Source organism: Hakea prostrata, chromosome 8 (genome assembly GCF_041222555.1).
Source record: "Hakea prostrata isolate BN-2017 chromosome 8, UWA_Hpros_2, whole genome shotgun sequence".
Taxonomy (NCBI): domain Eukaryota; kingdom Viridiplantae; phylum Streptophyta; class Magnoliopsida; order Proteales; family Proteaceae; genus Hakea; species Hakea prostrata.
The window spans coordinates 29,366,504-29,385,617 of record NC_142607.1 but is presented as its reverse complement, the minus strand read 5'-3'; the positions used below and the strand labels follow the sequence as shown (position 1 = coordinate 29,385,617).

At 43.2% G+C, this 19,114-nt stretch overlaps 1 protein-coding gene across 1 annotated transcript; it reads left to right on the top strand.

Annotated features, from left to right (window-relative positions):
* The first annotated feature begins 475 nt into the window (after positions 1 to 475).
* Positions 476 to 2,741, top strand: LOC149007510 (umecyanin-like). Its single transcript, XM_089166051.1, has 2 exons — positions 476 to 769; positions 1,987 to 2,741. The coding sequence occupies exons 1-2, from the start codon at positions 589 to 591 to the stop codon at positions 2,376 to 2,378; spliced, it is 573 nt and encodes a 190-aa protein (XP_089022177.1). The 5' UTR covers positions 476 to 588; the 3' UTR covers positions 2,379 to 2,741.
* The last annotated feature ends 16,373 nt before the right edge of the window (positions 2,742 to 19,114 follow it).

Sequence of the window (19,114 nt, the reverse complement as noted above, 5' to 3'; positions counted from 1 at the left end):
TCAGTTTTTTTTAACCCAGAAGGAAAATGACAACGTATGAGTTTTGCGTGTGGGAACCTCCGACCGAACTCTACCGTGAGAGAAGGATCCTAGTTATGCAACAAAGCAGGATTAGTTATAGAAACATTTATCTTTTCTCATTTTGCTTTTTCCTTTCTCTCTCGTTTGAAACGTTGAAGGACGAATGAGCACAAGCGTCCAAATATGACTGATGAGAAGGCAATCACCCATGTTAGTCAATGGTGGATGTTAACATTGAAATGGAAACAAGGGTTAGGTGAGTTCTTTGGCAAATTTCTTCCCTCAAATTTGTCAAACTGCCTTACATTCCAATTTCCAGGGTCTTCTTTCCTCACCTATATTCACACTACACGTGTCATTCATCTGAACAGGAGGCGTTTTAGCATTTCCATGCAATCTTCGCTGGATCTCATCTATAAAAACTCAAGCTTGGTTCCATCAAAAAAATGTAAAACTCAACCTTGGTTCATCATTTTTGTAAGCCAAGTAAGACTCTGAAAAGGATTGTTGTTAATAGAGATTTGCAGGGACGACCTGGTGAACACAGTGATTTATTGAAGGAAGAAGATGGCTTCTCGCATGGGTTCTCTTATTGGATGCTTGTTCATCACAGCAGCTCTGCTTCATGGAGCTGCTGCGCAGGTTACTCACGTTGTTGGAGACACTGTAGGATGGACTATACCTCCTTCTGGTTTCTCATATGATTCATGGGCTGCCAATCAAACGTTCAAGGTTGGCGATACTCTAGGTGAGTTCTCTCTCCTTCTCTTTCTCTCTCCCCACCCTTCCCCCATTGACATTAATTTACAACTGCGTAATTTCCTTCTTTCTTATGCTCTCTCTATAGATGAGTTCAACAGATAATAAGAATTTTGAGTTACTTTTAACTAATGTTCTACAATAGTCATTGGAATGGTTACAATCTAATGGTATAATGGACCTTAATAGTTAGGTCTCGGAGAATTCATTAATTGTAAACGCTGGTGTTGTTTATAGACGCCAGTTACACGTTTCACATTAGGCATATTCAAAAGTAGATACCCAGAATATAATGTTGGATGACCTTTTATTTTGGCTGGCCCCATGAATTGTGTCGGCGTTTCAATCCTATTAGGATTTGAGTTGGATCTGCGACTCCGACGAAAGTGTTCTCCGACACTTCTTAACCACAAAAACCTATGGGGTTCACCGTCAAAAACACTTTTTGAAAAAAAACAAAAAAAAAACTTTTTTACTAGTGGGACCCACTGATTTTTGTGGTTAAGAAGCTAGGGGAGCACAAAGACGGATCATGACGGGGAGATGATCCGAATTCTAAGGATTTTGATTCACTCTTGTAGAGGAACAGTACTGCCTTGTTGTCATTATTATTAACCACTGAAGCTAAGCTACAAAGATTCAAATCCTTTGTCCAAGGGTGTGGACTGGTGTATACAGTACGTTCGGCAGCTAGATGAATGCCACGTCTATACATTATTTTCAAGCCATCAGATGGTACACATGCAAAAACAACTAAATGCACCACACCCTCGGGCACAAAAGATCCTGTTTCAGGTACAGTACAATACATTTGTGGTATAAACTTAGCTATTTTTTGGCCAAGTGGTATAAACTTAACCTGCGCTTGGCAGTAGAGGTAGTCTAACATCAAGTCAACATATTATGTACTTAACTAATACACCATACACCCAGAATTTTCAATAATATATCCACCAATTTAGTTTAATACATACATTGAATCAAAACATATGATGATAAGATGCGAAGAAGTACAATCTTTTATCCATCAGAATAGAGAATTCGAGCTCTTTGAGCTAACCATTGTTCATCCCAATTACTTGGAAGACTTCATCCAATCCAATTAATGGACTCTTCACTATATTTTATTGATGGTTGTGGCTTCTTTATTATTTGTTCATCCAAAACTTGGTTATTAATGAGGTGTTTAATTATACTGTTATGCAGAGTTCAATTTTCAAACCAATGCTCATGATGTGGCCATTGTCTCAAAGAGTGACTATGATTCCTGCAACAAAGCGAACCCCATAGGGAGCATCATAACCACAGGCCCAGCAAACGTCACAATTAACACCACAGGAAATCACTACTACATCTGCACCATCGGCCAACACTGTGAACGCAATCAGAAGATGGCAATCACCGTTGGATCTTCTACAGGCAGTCCAACCTCGGCACCATCACCTTCAACAATACCTTCAACAACCCCAACAACCACCACCGAAGGCTCTCCACCTGGCGCTTCACCTGGTTCTTCTCCCGGCTCTGGCGCCTCTTCTCTCACTGTCGGCACTTTCTTTATTCTTCTATTGTCCACTGTCATCCCTCTCTTCAATTAAATCGATAGGTTTTTGTCTTTATTATGTATCATTTTTCATCTCTTCTCTCCAAAGGACTTTCTGTGTTGTCTTTAAGTCTGCAGCGTTTTTCTGCAGCCGCCCCCCCCCATTTCTTCCATGAGGCGTACATATCACGTTGTTATGTTATTTCTGTTTTTTTCCCTTCATTGAAATTTGAACCTCTAGGTGGCCGATTATTACTGGGATGATTGTGAACGGTTTTTTTTTATGTATTTGTTTTCTAGAGTTGCTCAATAAAATATTGACTGTGGAGAAGAAACAAGGAAATGATTATATATAATAGACCCTGTAATATATAATATATCCTATCATTCAATGAAGAAACAATCCCTTATGCTTAAATTACTATTATGTCCATTGCATTTGCTCATTTACTAGATGGCTCTTCTTTAATTTGGAATAATAATGGTGTCACTTACGGTACGCAACGATAACTAGTACCGTCTGAAATAAATTAACTTCCTTTATTTTCTTTGGTAGAAATGAAGTAAATTCACTTCATATCATTAGGTATCGAATATCTAATGGCACAAATATGTCATATTATTGCCATTCCATATTCATTCAGTACAAAATGGTTTTGATATTTGGTACAGTACTATACTATATGGTTCGTTTGTGTCTTTTGTTTTGGGTAGAAACGAAATAAATTCATTTCATATCATTAGGTATCGGATATTGATATGGAGAGATTATGATCATACCGGGTTCATACCTGGTCCGACCCTCGACCCCGGTTGAGACGGAGAGATCCGACTCGCTCCCGAACGAACCGGATCCGGAAGATGGCTTGCTGAAGAAGAAAGCTTATTCGGCTGCAAGCGTGCCCTAATCCTACTTATGGATTAGGGTAATCACCCTAATGATGGCAGACTCGAATTGATGGCTGCGGATAATCATTATCGAAGGGATAATCATCGCATAACCTAAAGGTTATCTCAGGAGTCCTCTACTAGCCCAAACTAGTAGAAGTCTATTGCTTAACGGATCTAACTGATAAGATCCAACGACTACCCGAAGAAGGCTCAAGTGCATCCAACGAAGGAGATTCGAAGGTACACTCTATATAAACCTCACTACCATACAAGGTGAGGGGATCGAAAAAAGAATACTATCTGAGACTCGAGTTCGGATACATACCGATAGACCTAAACTATTAGCGATCTCGCTATCTAGATCACCCTTCCCGCTTCTTCATTCCTTAAGCTCGCGCTTCTAGCAGAGCCGTTTGTGATTAAGTTCATCAACCGACTTAGCCTTCGGAGGTGGACTCCCGACCCCGCCGGTCGGGCCACATCCGACGCTTTCGTTTTGGCAGGACATCACGAGGAGATCTAAGGGCCGAGCAGATTTTGGACGCATCAATTGGTGCCATCGTGGGAAACAACTTGAAAAGCCATGGTGACTAGATCGGCAGCAGCAGCCGCACAACGAAATTCCGGTGTTCGGATCCCCGGAGTGAATAATCCAGATATTCCCCAGGAAAGCCAAAATCCTATCGAGGTAGACGGTGGCTAGGGAGGACGTAATCCTCCTCCCCGATACAATCCAAGATCAATTGGATCGGGTAAAGATTCAACTCTTGGAGGTGAGCCAAGCACTCCGCATGCTCACCGGACGAGTGGTTTTACCACAAGAGCCCGATCGGCGCGATTCGGGGAGACGTGCATTGCCACGTGACCAGAGATTGGCTGAAGACCGGAATATCGATCGGAATTTTCGTGAAGGAGACCGAGGACTTAGGAGGATCGATGATCAACCGAGGCGAGACGATCGGTTCGACAGACCGCAAGAGAGTACAACCGATTCAAACACAAGGTTGGATACAGGGGTAAGAACTCACTCACCCACCGTCGGAAGAACCGTTCGTGATGACTCGGTTCGCGACAAGAGGAATGCTCGGGAAGGACGGGCTGTTCGTGATGATCGAGTAGCACGGGATGATCGTGTTAATTGAGGTCGTTATCATATTTGTGAAGATCACCCGACCCAGATTGGTCGGGAATTGGCCAACATCAATGAGAAATTAGGGCGGTTGGCTAATGGAAGAATAACCGAGGATATTTACTCGGTCATTCGGAAGACTCCCTTTGTTGAGCCAATTGCGGGATATCGTTTCCCCGTAACTTCCGTTTGCCTACCTTTTCAACATTCGATGGCTCCGGAGATCCAACAGCTCACATCGGCTATTACCAACGAGACCATGGCGGTTTCGTGTAATTCGATGAAATTTTATGCGTGGTTTTTGGTTCATCACTTACTGGAGCAAGACAAAAGTGGTTTTCTAACCTCCCCTCCGGGAGGATCGTAAACTTTGACGAATTGGCGCGCCAATTCATAGGGCGATTCCAGAGTGGAATACGAGTCAAGAAAACGGAAGAAACCTTGTTTCTTGTCAAACAAGGAAAGAGCGAATCAATCGAGAGAGTTTATGAAAAGATTCAACAAAGTGACAATGGAGATAGAAAATTTGGATGAACAAGTAGCCAAAATCGCTCTATTCATGGGACTCACTAATCGGAAACTCCCGGAGTTATTACTACAAGATATGCCTGCGACTTATGCCGAGTTGGTACGAGAGATGCCAGAAAGTGCTGAAGTCATGGAGATTCTAGATGCGCGCCAAGGAGATAATAAAGTCTCCAATAAGGGAATGAAGGCTCCTGAGCGAACGAGAAGCCAAAGAAAAATGTTCGTGATCGGGTTGGAAAATCTCAGCCTTGGCGCCAAAGGTCCCCCGGTAAAAGTGAGTACACTCCATTGAATGCTCCTCGGGCTGATATTTTAAATATCCTCAAAAGAAAAAATATTTTAAAGTGGCCGCCTAAAATTCTTTTGAAACCCGAGAGAGCAGCAGGATCGAGAAAAGTATTGCCGATTCCACAAGGACTATGGTCATTATACTAATGATTGTCGTCATCCGAAGGCGGATATTGAGAGATTGATATCTCAGGGACATCTGTCAAGTTTCGTTAGCAGAAGAAGGGAGGAGCCACGTGATCCACGTGCGGCTGCTCCTAAAAGGGATCGTTCGGTTAGTTCGGAATGATCAAGGGAGGCCCCGAAGTCTAAAAAAGGCAAGGAGGTGATTGAAGCTACTCGGTCACCGATCCTTACCATCTTCGGGGGACCAAAGTCCGAATCACTCCGGAGCTCCGAAAACAAAATCCAAATTTGTTGGAACCGGAGAGACGCAGAAGCGGAAGAAGCCGAATGGTGAAGATTCTATCACCTTTAGCGAGGAAGACGAAAGAGATGTTTGTTTACCTCATGATGATGCTATAGTCATCAAGGTAGAGATTGCACGACGGGAAGTGCATAGAGTTTTGATTGATACAGTGGTGCGGCTGACCTAATTTCCTACGAAGTGTATCAAAAATTGAAGGTGGATCAGGACTTGATGAAACCTTCATCCACACATCTATATGGTTTTGCGGGGTCATCTGCGGTGGCGGAAGGATCGGTCCGCTTGGATTTATCCATTGGAAGTTTTCCTAAGGAAACAACTGTCCGAATCAATTTTTTGGTGGTTCGGGAACCGCCACTTATAATATGATCCTCGGGCGACCATCTTTATCCAAGATAGGTGCTATTGTTTCGACAAAGCGCACCGAAGATAAAATTCCCGACTGATATGGGAATTGGTCAAGTCTCCCTCGACCGGAAGATCTCTCGGCGGTGTTATGTTGCCTATTTAAAAGACAAGGAGGGCCCAAGGAAGGTAATCGCCCTCCCCATAGAAGTTCGAGATGATCGGGAAGAGACAGAGATGCAAAGACCAGAACCAGTGGAGAAGCTGGAACAAATCCAGCTGTGTACCGAGGATGAGAAAAAGATTACTTATATCGGGTCCGAGCAATTTGGAAGAATTTAAAGATGAGTTGAAGTTTTTTCTTCAACGGAATAAATATGTATTTGCATGGTCTCGCTGAGGACATGCCCGGAATCGATCGGGCCATTGCAGAGCACAAACTCGGATAGACCCTAAGGCGAAACCGGTGATACATAAAAGAAGAAATTTCTCCACCGAAAAGTATGAAGCCGTTCGAAGATAAGTTGAAAAACTTAAGAATTCTGGTTTCATAGAACCAATTGAGTGCCCAACTTGGTTGGCCAACGTGGTAATGGTAAAAAAGGCGAATGGGAAGTGGAGGATGTGTACGGACTACACGAGATCTTAACAAAGCTTGCCCAAAAGATTGCTACCCGTTGCCTCGGATTGACCTCTTGATAGATGCGATCGCAGGATATGAAACTTTAAGTTTCATGGATGCCTACTCAGGGTATAATCGGATCCTTATGAATAAGGAGGATGAGAAGTATACGGCTTTCATGACTGATCGTGAGAGCTATTATTACAAGGTCATGCCTTTTGGCTTGAAGAATGCGGGAGCAACATATCGGAGGGCCGTCAACAAGATTTTCAAAGAGCTGATAGGAAAGAATGTTGAAGCTTATGTTGACGACATGCTAGTGAAAAGCTTTACAAAAGCAAATCATATTGCAGATTTGATCGAGGTATTCTCAGATCTTGCGGAAACATCAAATGAAGCTAAACCCGAGAAAAATGTGCCTTTGGAGTCTCCTCGGGCAAATTTTTGGGCTTCATGGTATCACGAGGGGAATTGAGGCTAATCCCGCCAAAATACAAGCTTTGATTGATATGGAGGCTCCCAAAACCGTTTGGGATGTACAGGTGTTTAACGGGGAGAGTTGTTGCTTTAAATCGATTCATCTCCAAGTCCGGAGAAAAATGTTTGCCTTTCTTCAAGGCACTTAAAGACCTGAAGGGCGAGTAAGGAAGCAAAGTGGACTGAAGAGTGCCGAAAGCTTTCGAGGAATTAAAAGAAACACTTGGACAACCACCGATCCTGTCCGGACCGGAGAAGGGGGAAATATTACAGCTATATCTAGCAACGTCCCTTTCGGCGGTCGGTGCGGTACTTGTTCGGGAAAAGATAAAAAACAGTGGCCGATTTACTATGTAAGCCACGTGTTGCTAGATGCGGAGACAAGATATTCACAGATTGAGAAGCGTGCTCGGCTCTCATGATGGCCGCCGAGAAGCTAAGGCCATATTTTCGGGCTCATCCAATTGAGGTATTTACAACTTTTCCTCTTAGTAAAGTTCTTAACAAACCTAATTTGTCCGGAAGGATGGTGTCCTGGTCGGTTGAACTCAGCGAGTTCCAAGTGAGCTTTAAGCCCAGAAGCGCAATCAAGGCTCGGGCATTAGCCGACTTTGTAGTAGAAACTATCGCACCAGTGGAACCCACCATTGAGGATCCCATTATACCAACCACTTGGGAGGTATATGTGGATGGTTCGAGTAATAAAGATGGAGCAGAGCTGGAATTCTATTAAAAAGTCCAGCAGGATTTATTATTCGATATGCTTTGAGATTCGCATTTGACGCAAGTAATAATGAAGCGGGACTATGAGGCTCGATAGCGGGACTTCGGTTGTCAAAAGCATTATCTATTGCAGATGTTACTATTTATAGTGACTCTCAACTTATAGTCAACCAAGTCCAGGGGGAGTATGGTATTAAAGAACCACGCTTGGAAATATCAAGAGATAGTGCAGGCATTTCAAAACCAATTTCGAATTTGAAGATATCTCGATTTCGAGGAATGAAAATTCAGTGGCAGATGAGCTATCCCGACTAGCCAATGCCAAGGAAAAGAATCTAGACCCTTCGGTCTACATTGAAGAGATAACTTTTCCAAGTTATCATGAGAAAGAAATTTCTTATATTGAAGCGAACGTTCTTTGGATGGATCCAATAATCGAGTATCTAAGGGATGACAAATTACCCGAGGATCCAAGAGAGGCAAGGTTGATCAAGATTCGATCAGCTAGATTTGTCATTCGGAATGGGAGACTATACAAAAGATCTTATGCTGGACCCCTTATGAGATGTATAGGCCCCAAAGGAGCAAAATCAGCTTTGGCTGAGGTTCATGAAGGAATTTGTGGAGCTCACATGGGTGGACGAGCCCTGGCTCACAAAATTCGAGACTTGGGTTATATTGGCCTAAGGTCCAAGAGGCTGCTATGGAGTACGTTCGTCGATGTGGTAATTGTCAAATTCATGCTACAAGAGATCGAAGCGCCCGGCGGAAACTATGACTTCAATTCTAAATCCCATTCCCTTTGCAATGTGGGGAATTGATATCATGGGCAAATTCACCAAGGCATCAAAGGCGGACGGGAATATCTCGATAGTAGCAATTGATTACTTCACAAAATGGGTAGAAGTCGGTGCACGGCGGCAATTAGCGAGAAAAAAGTGGAGAAATTTGTGCTTGAATCAATCATATATCGCTTTGGGATTCCAAAGATTATTGTCACTGACCATGGTACTCAGTTTGACTGTCCACAATTTGAGCAATTCTGTGGAACATATATGATCGAGCATCGTATGTCCTCGGTGGCATACCCCAAAGCAATGGACAGGTAGAGGTTACTAACCGAACGCTACTGGAAGGAATAAAGAGAAGACTCGAAGCTGACAAAGCTTCTTGGGTCGAAGAACTTCATAATGTACTGTGGGCTTATAGAACTATGGTTCGAACACCCACAGGAGAAACTCCATTCAGGTTGGCATATGGATCCAAAGCATTGGCACCAGTGGAGATAATGGCGGGGACATTATGGGATCGTGAGTTCGAGGAAAAAGCAAATGAACAAGGGCTACTTGATAGTCTTGATTTGTTGGACGAAGTTCGGGCAAAGGCTATAGCACGAACTCAACATTATCAAAGAAGGATAGCGTCTCATTATAATACTCGAGTGAAGAATCGTCGGTACTTAGCCGGAGATTTGGTGTTGAGAAACACCCTAGCCTTTTTGGCTTTCAACAAACTATCTTTTGATTGGGGGGCATCATACACCACATTCAAGAACAAGATCCAACTATAAGGCATCGGATGAAAATTCATGTGGGTCCTTCAACACTTATGGAAATTTTTGGACTTTCTTAAGTCGAGGCATCGGATGAAAATCCGAGCGAGTTCCTTTTGCAAGGCGTCGGTTTAAAACCCGAGTAAGTTCCTTCAAGACTTATTGAATTTTTGAATTATCCTTAAGTAAAGGCATCGGCTTAAAACCCGAGTGAGTTCCTTCTCAGACTGATCGTATTTCTCCGGAAATCCTTAAGTAAAGGCATCGGTTTAAAACCCGAGTGAGTTCCTTCTTAGACTTATTGTATTTCTCCGGAAATCCTTAAGTAAAGGCATTGGTTTAAAACCCGAGTGAGTTCCTTCTCAGACTTATTGTATTTCTCCGGAAATCCTTAAGTAAAGGCATCGGTTTAAAACCCGAGTGAGTTCCTTCTCAGATTTATTGTATTTCTCCGGAAATCCTTAAGTAAAGGCATTGTTTCAAACAACTAAGACCTAATGCAACAGCGATTCAAGTGGCTAGCAAAGTTCAAGATAAAGTTAATTTCTTATTTCTTCAAAAGATCCAAAGAGGCCAGTATCAAAACAATTACAAGAGCTGGATACAATCTTCGGTCAAAAAAGAAAGTCATCATAGGTGACTGTTGAGAAGTTATACAAGATCAACGCGACTTTGCTAGAACAAACATATGAGTCAACCATTGGTGGGGATTCAAGGAAAAGAAGAGAAGAAATGAGGATTACAAAAATATTTCGGTATGCATAAAATCCTCCGCAATTTCATACTCTTTGTCCAGGAGAAGCATGGTCCTTGACCAAACTCGCATTCAAGACAAGCTCGTCATAATTGACTTCTTCCAGCGGAGAATAAACAGGAGAATCTTCCAGATAATGCATAATATCTGGATCGGAAGGTGGAGGATCAATCTTATCCTTGGTCCAGTCGGGAGGAGGAATACCCAGGTCAGTAAATACTTCAGGATGGCAAACAACACTGTAGGGAGTCGTATCAAAATGAGGATCCTTCCTTAATATTGATTCCCATACTTCGTTCTCACCATCCCGGTACGCCTGCAAGTTATAAGCATTCAGCATATCAACAAAAGGCTTACTGTGTAAATACTTGAAGATGCAGGCTCTGCGAACATCAGTTGGAAGGGATTCGGGCAAAGGAACGACAGCTTGCCTTTCAGGTAATGTTTCAAATCCTTTGGCTCCTGACTTTCCAAGTGTTCACTCCGATCGCCGGATCTTCTCCCTGGCATCATCCAAGTCTGACCGAAGACGACCAATCATCGAATTTTTTTCTCCTGCCACCTCCCAAGCTAGATTCCGAAGGCGAGCAATCTCAACATCTTTAGCTTCGGAGATTTCCCGAAGCCTAGAAACTTCATTGCTCAATCTACTGAGCCTAGTAACTGCTTCCACTTGGTTGTGGAAGTTACCAGCAAGACTCCTGCAAACAACTTCCGAGTTAACGAGGAGTAGAAAAGTAATTTTTCAGAATCAGAAGATAATGAAGAAAGACTTACATCACCAGTGACTTCGTAAAGACTTCATCTGGAAGTTTGGAAAGAACTGCGCTCTCGAAGTCATTCGAGCAGCAAGTACACCATTCCAACGCTCTGTCAAACTCGTTTGACACTAATTCAGGCGAAGGATGAGCTACACCAAGAGAAGGATGAGCTGCATCACTTGTCACCCGACGGCGCTTCCTAGTGGCAAAATCCTCCAACTCGGAAGGAGAGGAGGAGGATGCCAAACAAGCACTGGAGTTGGAAATAGGAGCAGCACCTGCTGGGACCACACCTTCATTAGACCCCAACATAGTTGCCTCAGATGCCTGAAGAGTCTCTTTCGGGGGTGCACCAACAGTCTCACCAGCAGGGGCGTCGGCAGCACCATCGGCAATGGAGTGATCAAGATCTTCCTGGGAAAGACGAGAGATCACTTCGGGCAAAGGAGGCGCAGGGACGACATCAATAGAAACTGTGGGAATCTGACTTGAAGATTCACCGGCAGAAGTCGCCTTACGCTTGGAGGATTCACTAGCTGAAACCACCGCACTGGCCCCAACCACCACCGACGGAACGATTTTCTTGCAAGATTTTGCTCTGATAAAGTTCGGGTTGATCTTGGGAGCCACTATGCAAACAAACAAGCCGTATCAGTACAGAAATAAACGACAACAACAAGAGGGAAAACCCTAGTTTTTTATTACTTCCAACAAACCCAAATAACTAAATCCCAAGTATAACTACTGTGTAGTTTACTCAGGGGGGAAGTGGGGAAAGAGATGAATAATCAAGAAACTCACTTGTTCAGAAGTTGATAGAGCTATTGTTGGAGTACGAGGAATACGGAAGCAGGCCGAAGGACGAAAGGTCGCTTTAACACTTTAGCAAATCTAACTTGCAGAAGACAGGATAGATGGAGAGTACCCACGAAGGCTTTAAATAGCCTCAGGTATTAAGACGACGGTTGAAGGCTAAGGACAACCGACGACCTAGATCGAAATGACTCTTTGAAATCCGCAGAAAGCAAGATCAACGGACGGAGGGATGCCACATGGAAACATGTGGAAACAAGCACCTGATGTAGAGATACCTCCAATCGTCGCACCGCCATTAAAATAATGGATGTATTTCCGATTCATTGGAAACAGTGAATGGTTTACAAAGGCAAGAAAACGTTTGAACTTCGCAGAAGGGAAACGTGCGAACTTTGCAATAAATGAAGTAGTGGAGAAGATTAATGCATCTTCCCGAAACGCATCTTCACAATATTTCTACAAGATTATTATTCGGCGAGGAATGTAAAGTTAAGTGATGAGTTTTATCATTAATACTTTGATATTCAAGGCAAGATTTCGGCAGGAGACGGGGAAATATAAAGGCCAACATGAGAAAGAAATGTCTATTCATTAAATAGAGGGTAAATCTGTACAAAAAGATAACTCCCTAAGCCTTTTCTTCATTGTTGCCCGAGGGACCCTGGTCGGGAGGACTTTTCTCAGGATCATGAGAAGAGCCTTCCTCAAGAATGGCATCGGCTGAGTCCTCTACAGCAGCAACTTGAGACTCGGCTTGTGATTTCTCCTCTGGAAGTGCCGGCTCATCAGCCAGGTATGCCTCATATTGAGGGTCAGCTGGAAAAGGATCATCTTCTTCCTGAGCCCAGTCCGGGAGATCCATACCAACTTTCCCGAAGACCTCTTTGTGGCACACCTCACCAAAAGGAGCAGTGTCAAAGGTAGGGATTGATCCGAGGATTCGCTCCCAAACGTCGTTCTGCCCCAAGCAATAAGCTTGAAGATTGTAGATACCTAGCAGCTCGGAGAAAGGTACACTGTTCAGGTATTTCCGAACACACTCCTTCCGAAGCTCTGGCTTTATATGCTCGGGCTTGCTAGGAATCGCCAACTTCAGATGTTCTTCGAGCTCCCTACTTTTGAATTCAAGCCTGTCACCAAACAACGTGGCAGCTGCTTTTTGCTTCCTGGCCTCACCCTCGGCAGCAACGGCACGAATCTTCGACGCTTCGAGGGCCTCCTTGAGGGAGATCACTTCTTCCTCATGCTTTTTCTGCAGCTCCATGGTAGCTGCAGTTAGCTGGTCTATTTCAGAATTGGCTTTCGCCAAATTCTCTTCACAGGTTTGCAGCAAGGAGCTGGTGCGACCAACCCGGCTCAATGCTTCCATGTGTTGATAAAAGCTCAACACAGCATTCTTGGGAAGGCGGAAAATATCAGAAGAAGTCATAAGGAATTATGAAAAAATAACTAAGCAAGAAGACCGGTACCTTGTAGATTGACTAACAAGGGAGGTGTCATCCAGGGCTTCAAATTCCTGGCGATCAGAAGGAGCAAGACTGAGGGAGCTCCATTCTGCAGCTTTCTCGGGATCCCGAGTCACCTTGTCGGTCAGCTTCAGGGTCCACTGGGGGTTGAAGACCTCCTCACCATCCGTTGAAGCTTTGGATTTTTTATTGGAGGGAGCATCAATTGTGTCATGCCTCCTCTTGGTTCGGGCGGAGGAAGAGACATTAGACCTCTCCACCATCAGTTTCTTCCCTTTACCCGAAGCATCAGCCACGGGCCTGATATTCCTGATACCCCTATAAGAGGGGTCGGGAGAGGGAATAGAAGCCTCTTGATCTACGGTCAAGGCTTTGGGCGATCGTTGCTCAGCTGTCACAACGGCCCTAGCTGTGAAATCCCGCCTAATCCTAACCTGGCTACTGTGCCAAATCCATACCTACCTTATACATTATTCGATTTATTCTTTGTCATATGAGTTGCCTAGTTTCATTTGGTAGAAGTTTATCTCGAAGCTGATCTTTTTTCCTTCTATTTCTTCCCTTTGATGAGAGAGTGATCTTAAGTCATTCCCATGATTGATTTTCTATACATGCTATTGTATAGAGGATCTCCATGCACTCTATAATGATCCTTCTACCCCTGCTGTTGTAGAGTGGACCTCCATACACCCTATAACCTTGTGAATTCTCCACATGACGATTTCGAAGAAAAATCAAGTGTGATCTTCATGATTTGTTTTTCCTTCTAATTGTTTCAAGACTTCAAGCTTTTCATCCCCTGTTCCTCAATCAAAGGTTAGTAACCTCTCTTGTGTTGTATCGATCTACTTTTACTATGTTTTATTCTTTGTGATTGAGACTATGAAGAAGATGCTGCATCCTTGCAACCATCTCTCTACAATCTCTTTTCATTTTTTTAAGGTTTTATGATCTTCATATTGATCTTCACCATGATCCTTGTGAAATCTTCATGAAACCATGATCATACTTTTGATTCGATTTCAAAGCATGTTAGATTTATTCCTTGTTTCTTATAAAAGACTTTTTGTTAATTGTTTTCCGAAGATTTTGGGAGAAGAAAGGTCAAGATAAAAGCAATGTCCTCCATCTCTTTAGAAGCCTAGTACTCTCCCAATTTCGAGGACGAAATTATTTTAAGGGTGGGAGAATGTAACATCCAGCCCAAACCTAGCCCGGACACCCTATTTATTTTGGGATATAAGAAAGACTTGTTTGATATTAGACCTTAAAGTTGGACTTTAATTTCAATATTATTATCTTTGAAAACCTTAGGAAGCCATGTCAGACTTTTCCCTTAGGGTAGATCTGTAATGTCTGGCCTTATCCTAACCTTGGCCCGGCTCGGGACCTGTTATGTTTGTAGGTCCGAAAACCCAAAGTGGGAGGAAATGAGACTTTTGGACCCTTTTGGTTGATGATTTGGTGTCGGAACCCAAGCCCGTGAGCATTGACGATGATGCCCCTCACTTGAGGGCATTGTCAGTGTTAGTTTTGAATCTGCGCACCGAAGAGGGGTGAATTAGTTGAAATACCAAATGAACTCCTGTGCTCAATCCGAATATATTTCCTGAAACTAGACTTCTTGATGGACTTGTAGGAGAAAACCTCACTCAATTTGACCTTGTATAGCCTTTCAAATCCCTACTTGAAGTTGCTGTTCTAAACCTGAGTTTTCTGCTGAAATCATCTTGGTCGATCATTTTGGTTGATACCATCGACCAAAAGCATCGACCAAAATGTCCCAGTCTGCCAAGTTAATGATTCCATGGAATATTCCTTTTCTATTTAATATGACCTCGAGCCTTGAGCCTTTTGCAATCATTTTTCTCATCTGGGAACGTGGGGAGAGCTTCCCAAAGCAGCTCCTTGGCTAGTGTGAAGGGTATCTCATCAAAGACACTTAGTTTATCATTGATTCTTGCCTTCATCTTCTACACTAAGGTAAGACTCTTTATTCCACTCTCTACCCTACCATTTTCTACTCCTTTCTATTGTCATCTTGCTGATGGGACATTTGGAATGGTGCTGCAACCTTGCAACCACCACTCCAAGTGCCTACTCATGCTCAATCCATGATTCCCTTAGCCATTCATTGATGCTAATGCTTATATCTCATGCCTAGCATATGTATTCCATGCTTTACCTATTAACATCATACCATTTGATATCAAACTGAGCTATAAAGTGTATTATGTTCATGTTTAACATTGCCATATGATTCCAATCGAATTCCTATTAGTTCCTCTAGCTATTGCATGCTATTCCTCATCAATGCAATCAATTCCAACTCATGCCATGATGTTTATCACTTGAACTTGATAGCTCAAATTGGGGCTTTTTAATTAGACCATTGGATTGGGTTAATTCCTTGATTTATAGTGTCCTACTACTGTTGTTAAGTATGCCTCCAAGTTTCAGATCGATCCGAACCCCGGAAGACCCATTTCGGACCAAAATCCTCTATTCTGTCTCGAAGACAATTTTGGTCGATCATTTTGGTCGATACCATCGACCAAAACCATCGACCAAAGTTGTTGCTGACAGCAACCTTGCTCCGTTTTGATCCGTTCGACCTCCGATTTTCCCGATTTCTTTTCTAACCTTTCATTTATGTTTGTCTAGGGTCTTATTACCATCTTTGGATCATTCTTTTGAGATTGTTGGATTATCATCATCGTGACTTAAGGTAAGGACGGTTATTGCCATATAACATAGACTGTATGACTTTTACATCGTTGTTGGTAACTTAGTAGACATAACTTATTAGTTGATTTCAGACATCATATGACTACTATAGTTACCTTATGACAGTAGCACCATGCTTAATTACTTGGTTTATCATGTTTACTTATTCTTGTCATTTATTTATACATTGTATTATGAGATGTTATGACATGTTTTCGATATGATAATGTATTGTTGATATGTAATGGATGAAAATAAGCATGTGATTGCTTAGGTATGATTTGGGATTGGGGAGTGCCCTACTGGTACTTCTGTCCTTGGACATCGGAGGGAATAGTATGGGATGTTCTCCGAAGATGCCCATCGACGCTCTCCTGGATCATTGGATGACATACATAGGACTTGTCTAGATGTATGGCTAGGATATCCCTGTCGTATCAGACCCGAATCGGAAGGGCATTGAGACCGAACGACCCGTGGTAGTGTATGGTTTGATGGGCGCTCTAGGCCGGTAACCAATCCGGTAGGGGACATAAACCATGCTACGGATACCTGAAAGGGGCCATTTATTGGTAGGGTTGCAAATGGGTAGACTTGGGCTCACGGGCGCTCAAGACCGGTAACCAATCCGTGAGAGGACGTGAGAGCTTCCCGTTTACTATTTGTGGATGACCAATAGGGTTGATGAGTCCGTAATCCAGGATTACGCTGACTCTAGTGTGAAGGATACCGGAAAGGATCGCCGGGGGCGAGGAATGGACGTATCTGGAACTGAGTTGATACGACTGAGTAGATGACTTGCATTGGGCTAGGCTTTTTTGTGACATGCGCCAGTACTTATACCAAACGGTGATGTGAGAGAGCGGTGACCGATTCCCCTACCATGGTTCTTTTTTGAGATGACTTTACCGAACTTCCCCGGGCAGACCCAAGATATCTTGTATGATTGAGGGGGAGTGGAGTGACAACCCAAAGAAGTATGGTGCTATGACTTAAAGCATGTCTACCCTAGATGACCAGCATACTTAGAGTTAGATTCATATTTGCATCATATGTCTCATATCATATTGCATCATGCTATGCTGCGCATCATATGATTTATGTTATTATGGAATAACTTTCCTTGTTGAGTTCTTTCGAACTCACTCCTTTTTGCAACATACTTTGTTAGACTTTCCTGCAGGTACTACCACTGTTGATCGTGGCGATCAACCCTCTCGGAGGCCGAGTTGAAGACTTGTATCATACTGGTGGCGATGAACCAGTTGATAAAGACGAGTAGACCGAGATCGGGACTTTTTGTAATAGTTCAGTTTTATATTGTGTGTTAGGGATGGGATGTCGCCTCATTCCCTTTTTAACCTTTTATTTGAATTGTCAGGACTGTAGCTTAGTTGTTTCACTTGTTATTTGGTGAATCGGTTGTAACCTTTAATTTTAGTCGAACCATCTTCCGCTGATATTATAGGATGGGTTTACTCCCTCCTTTTCACACTTGATTGTTTATACTAATAAAATCCTTTCCGCACTCTGATGTTATTTGTGAATCCTTCTGAGGTACTTTCTCGACTTTTATTATTAAATTATTTGGATACAAGGAATTGTTCTTGCTTTTGATTATATTATTGTGCTAAGTGACTATGATCGTTCCTAAACTTGATCGGCGGGACAGTAATTCACTCCCTGGGTAATCCAGATAGGGTATCCCCTTGGTGGATTTAGGGCGGGATGTGACACTAGCGGCCTTCACCCGCAGGCTTTCAGGGTTCATTCTTGGAGGCACTGCAAAGAAGAAGGACAAGAGTCAGAATTAAAAACATATCACTTCAGTCAAATTAAAGGATGGTGGTTAGAAGCTCACAATGAGCCAAGCCCTAGTACTGAAGGATGGAGTTATACTCCACTTCAAGTCCATGTATCTCTTGATACCACGGAATGGATTTGATCTTCCTGATGGCCGCCTCGTCTTCTCTGGATAAGGGAAGGCCTCGGTTATTCTCGGAAGAAGAAGTACACCTCCTCCAGGTGGTTGGGAAGTTAAGATCTGATGGAGGCGCTCGACAGAAAAAGTATCGTTCGCGCCATCTTTTGTGGTTAGAAGGGCAAGTTCCTTTGACAAGGATGCTGCCCCTCCAATCAAGTTCAGCCTTATTGCGTTTGGACAGAAAAACCCATCCGGGAGGATGGGAGATAGAAAGAACATGAAAATGTACAAAGAAAGAAAGAGATGGCGTAATGCCAAGTTCAAAACACAAACCCAAGAAGCCGACGATAAGACGCCAGCTATTGGGGAGGAGCATTCCGGGACAAATGTTCCAATGATTCAGAACTGCGGAGAACAAAGGATTAAAAAAGGGAAAGCGAACCCCGCTTTCCAGTGCATCTATATACAGAGAAAATTCTCCCGAAAGGGATGAATCAACCCTCTCATCAGGGTGGGGAGCCCTAACCTGATATGAGGAAGGAAAATCAAAATCTTGGACAGCTGAAAGAAGGGTTTCCTCATCGTAAATGGAGGGAACAGAGCCAGGTCCACCATCGGACCTAGAAGTTTGAGGCTGCCTAGAAGACTCGACAATCTTGGAAGATCCGAGTCGAGAAGGACAGGAGAAGTTTCGGTTTTTCTTTCAAAACCTTTTTGAGAAACTTCAGCGAACTCGCGCCAGAGGACAGTTAGGGTTTTGTTATCACTATCCGACTGTTCGGGAGCAGGAGAAGCACAAGCCTCACTGCTATTACCAACACTAGGTACCAGAGAAGCCCTATCGTCCGCCATTACTTGTTTCAGTAAACTACGAAAAGAAAAAGACCAGTAAACTACAAAAAGAAAAAGACCAGTAAACTTACTGATTCAGTGTGGCGGAAGCTTGAGAGCAGGAAGGCGCGAAGTAGACAACAAAGGTTCAAATTCCAGACAGGAAGAATGAAACCTACGAAGACAACGAACCGCTTTTAAAACTCCCGCATGAGTGTTCGGGAATCTGAACGATCGAGATTGATTCAAAATCAGTGATCAAGATTGAAAGACGTTTTGAAAGTTTGAACTCACGAATCCAAAATAGGCGTTCGGAAACCGTTGCTTGGATGACGTGAGCCACGACAGATCAACTGCAAGGAGATATGTGGCCTTACACTCACAACGCTCGAGGAAAAGTGACCACCGCATTAAATGTGATATGACATTTAATGAAGCACGCATAGATTATCACCTGACGACGAACCCAGTTAAAAACCAAGCCCTCGGGATCGACCGAACGCTTGGTCTGGGGGGCTCGTGATATGGAG

Bases quoted from the DNA above. Each gene is read 5' to 3' on its own strand.
- LOC149007510 (XM_089166051.1), top strand. From the start codon at position 589: ATGGCTTCTCGCATGGGTTCTCTTATTGGATGCTTGTTCATCACAGCA. The intron at 770-1,986 runs GTGAGTTCTCTC...ACTGTTATGCAG, and splicing joins CAAGGTTGGCGATACTCTAG to AGTTCAATTTTCAAACCAAT.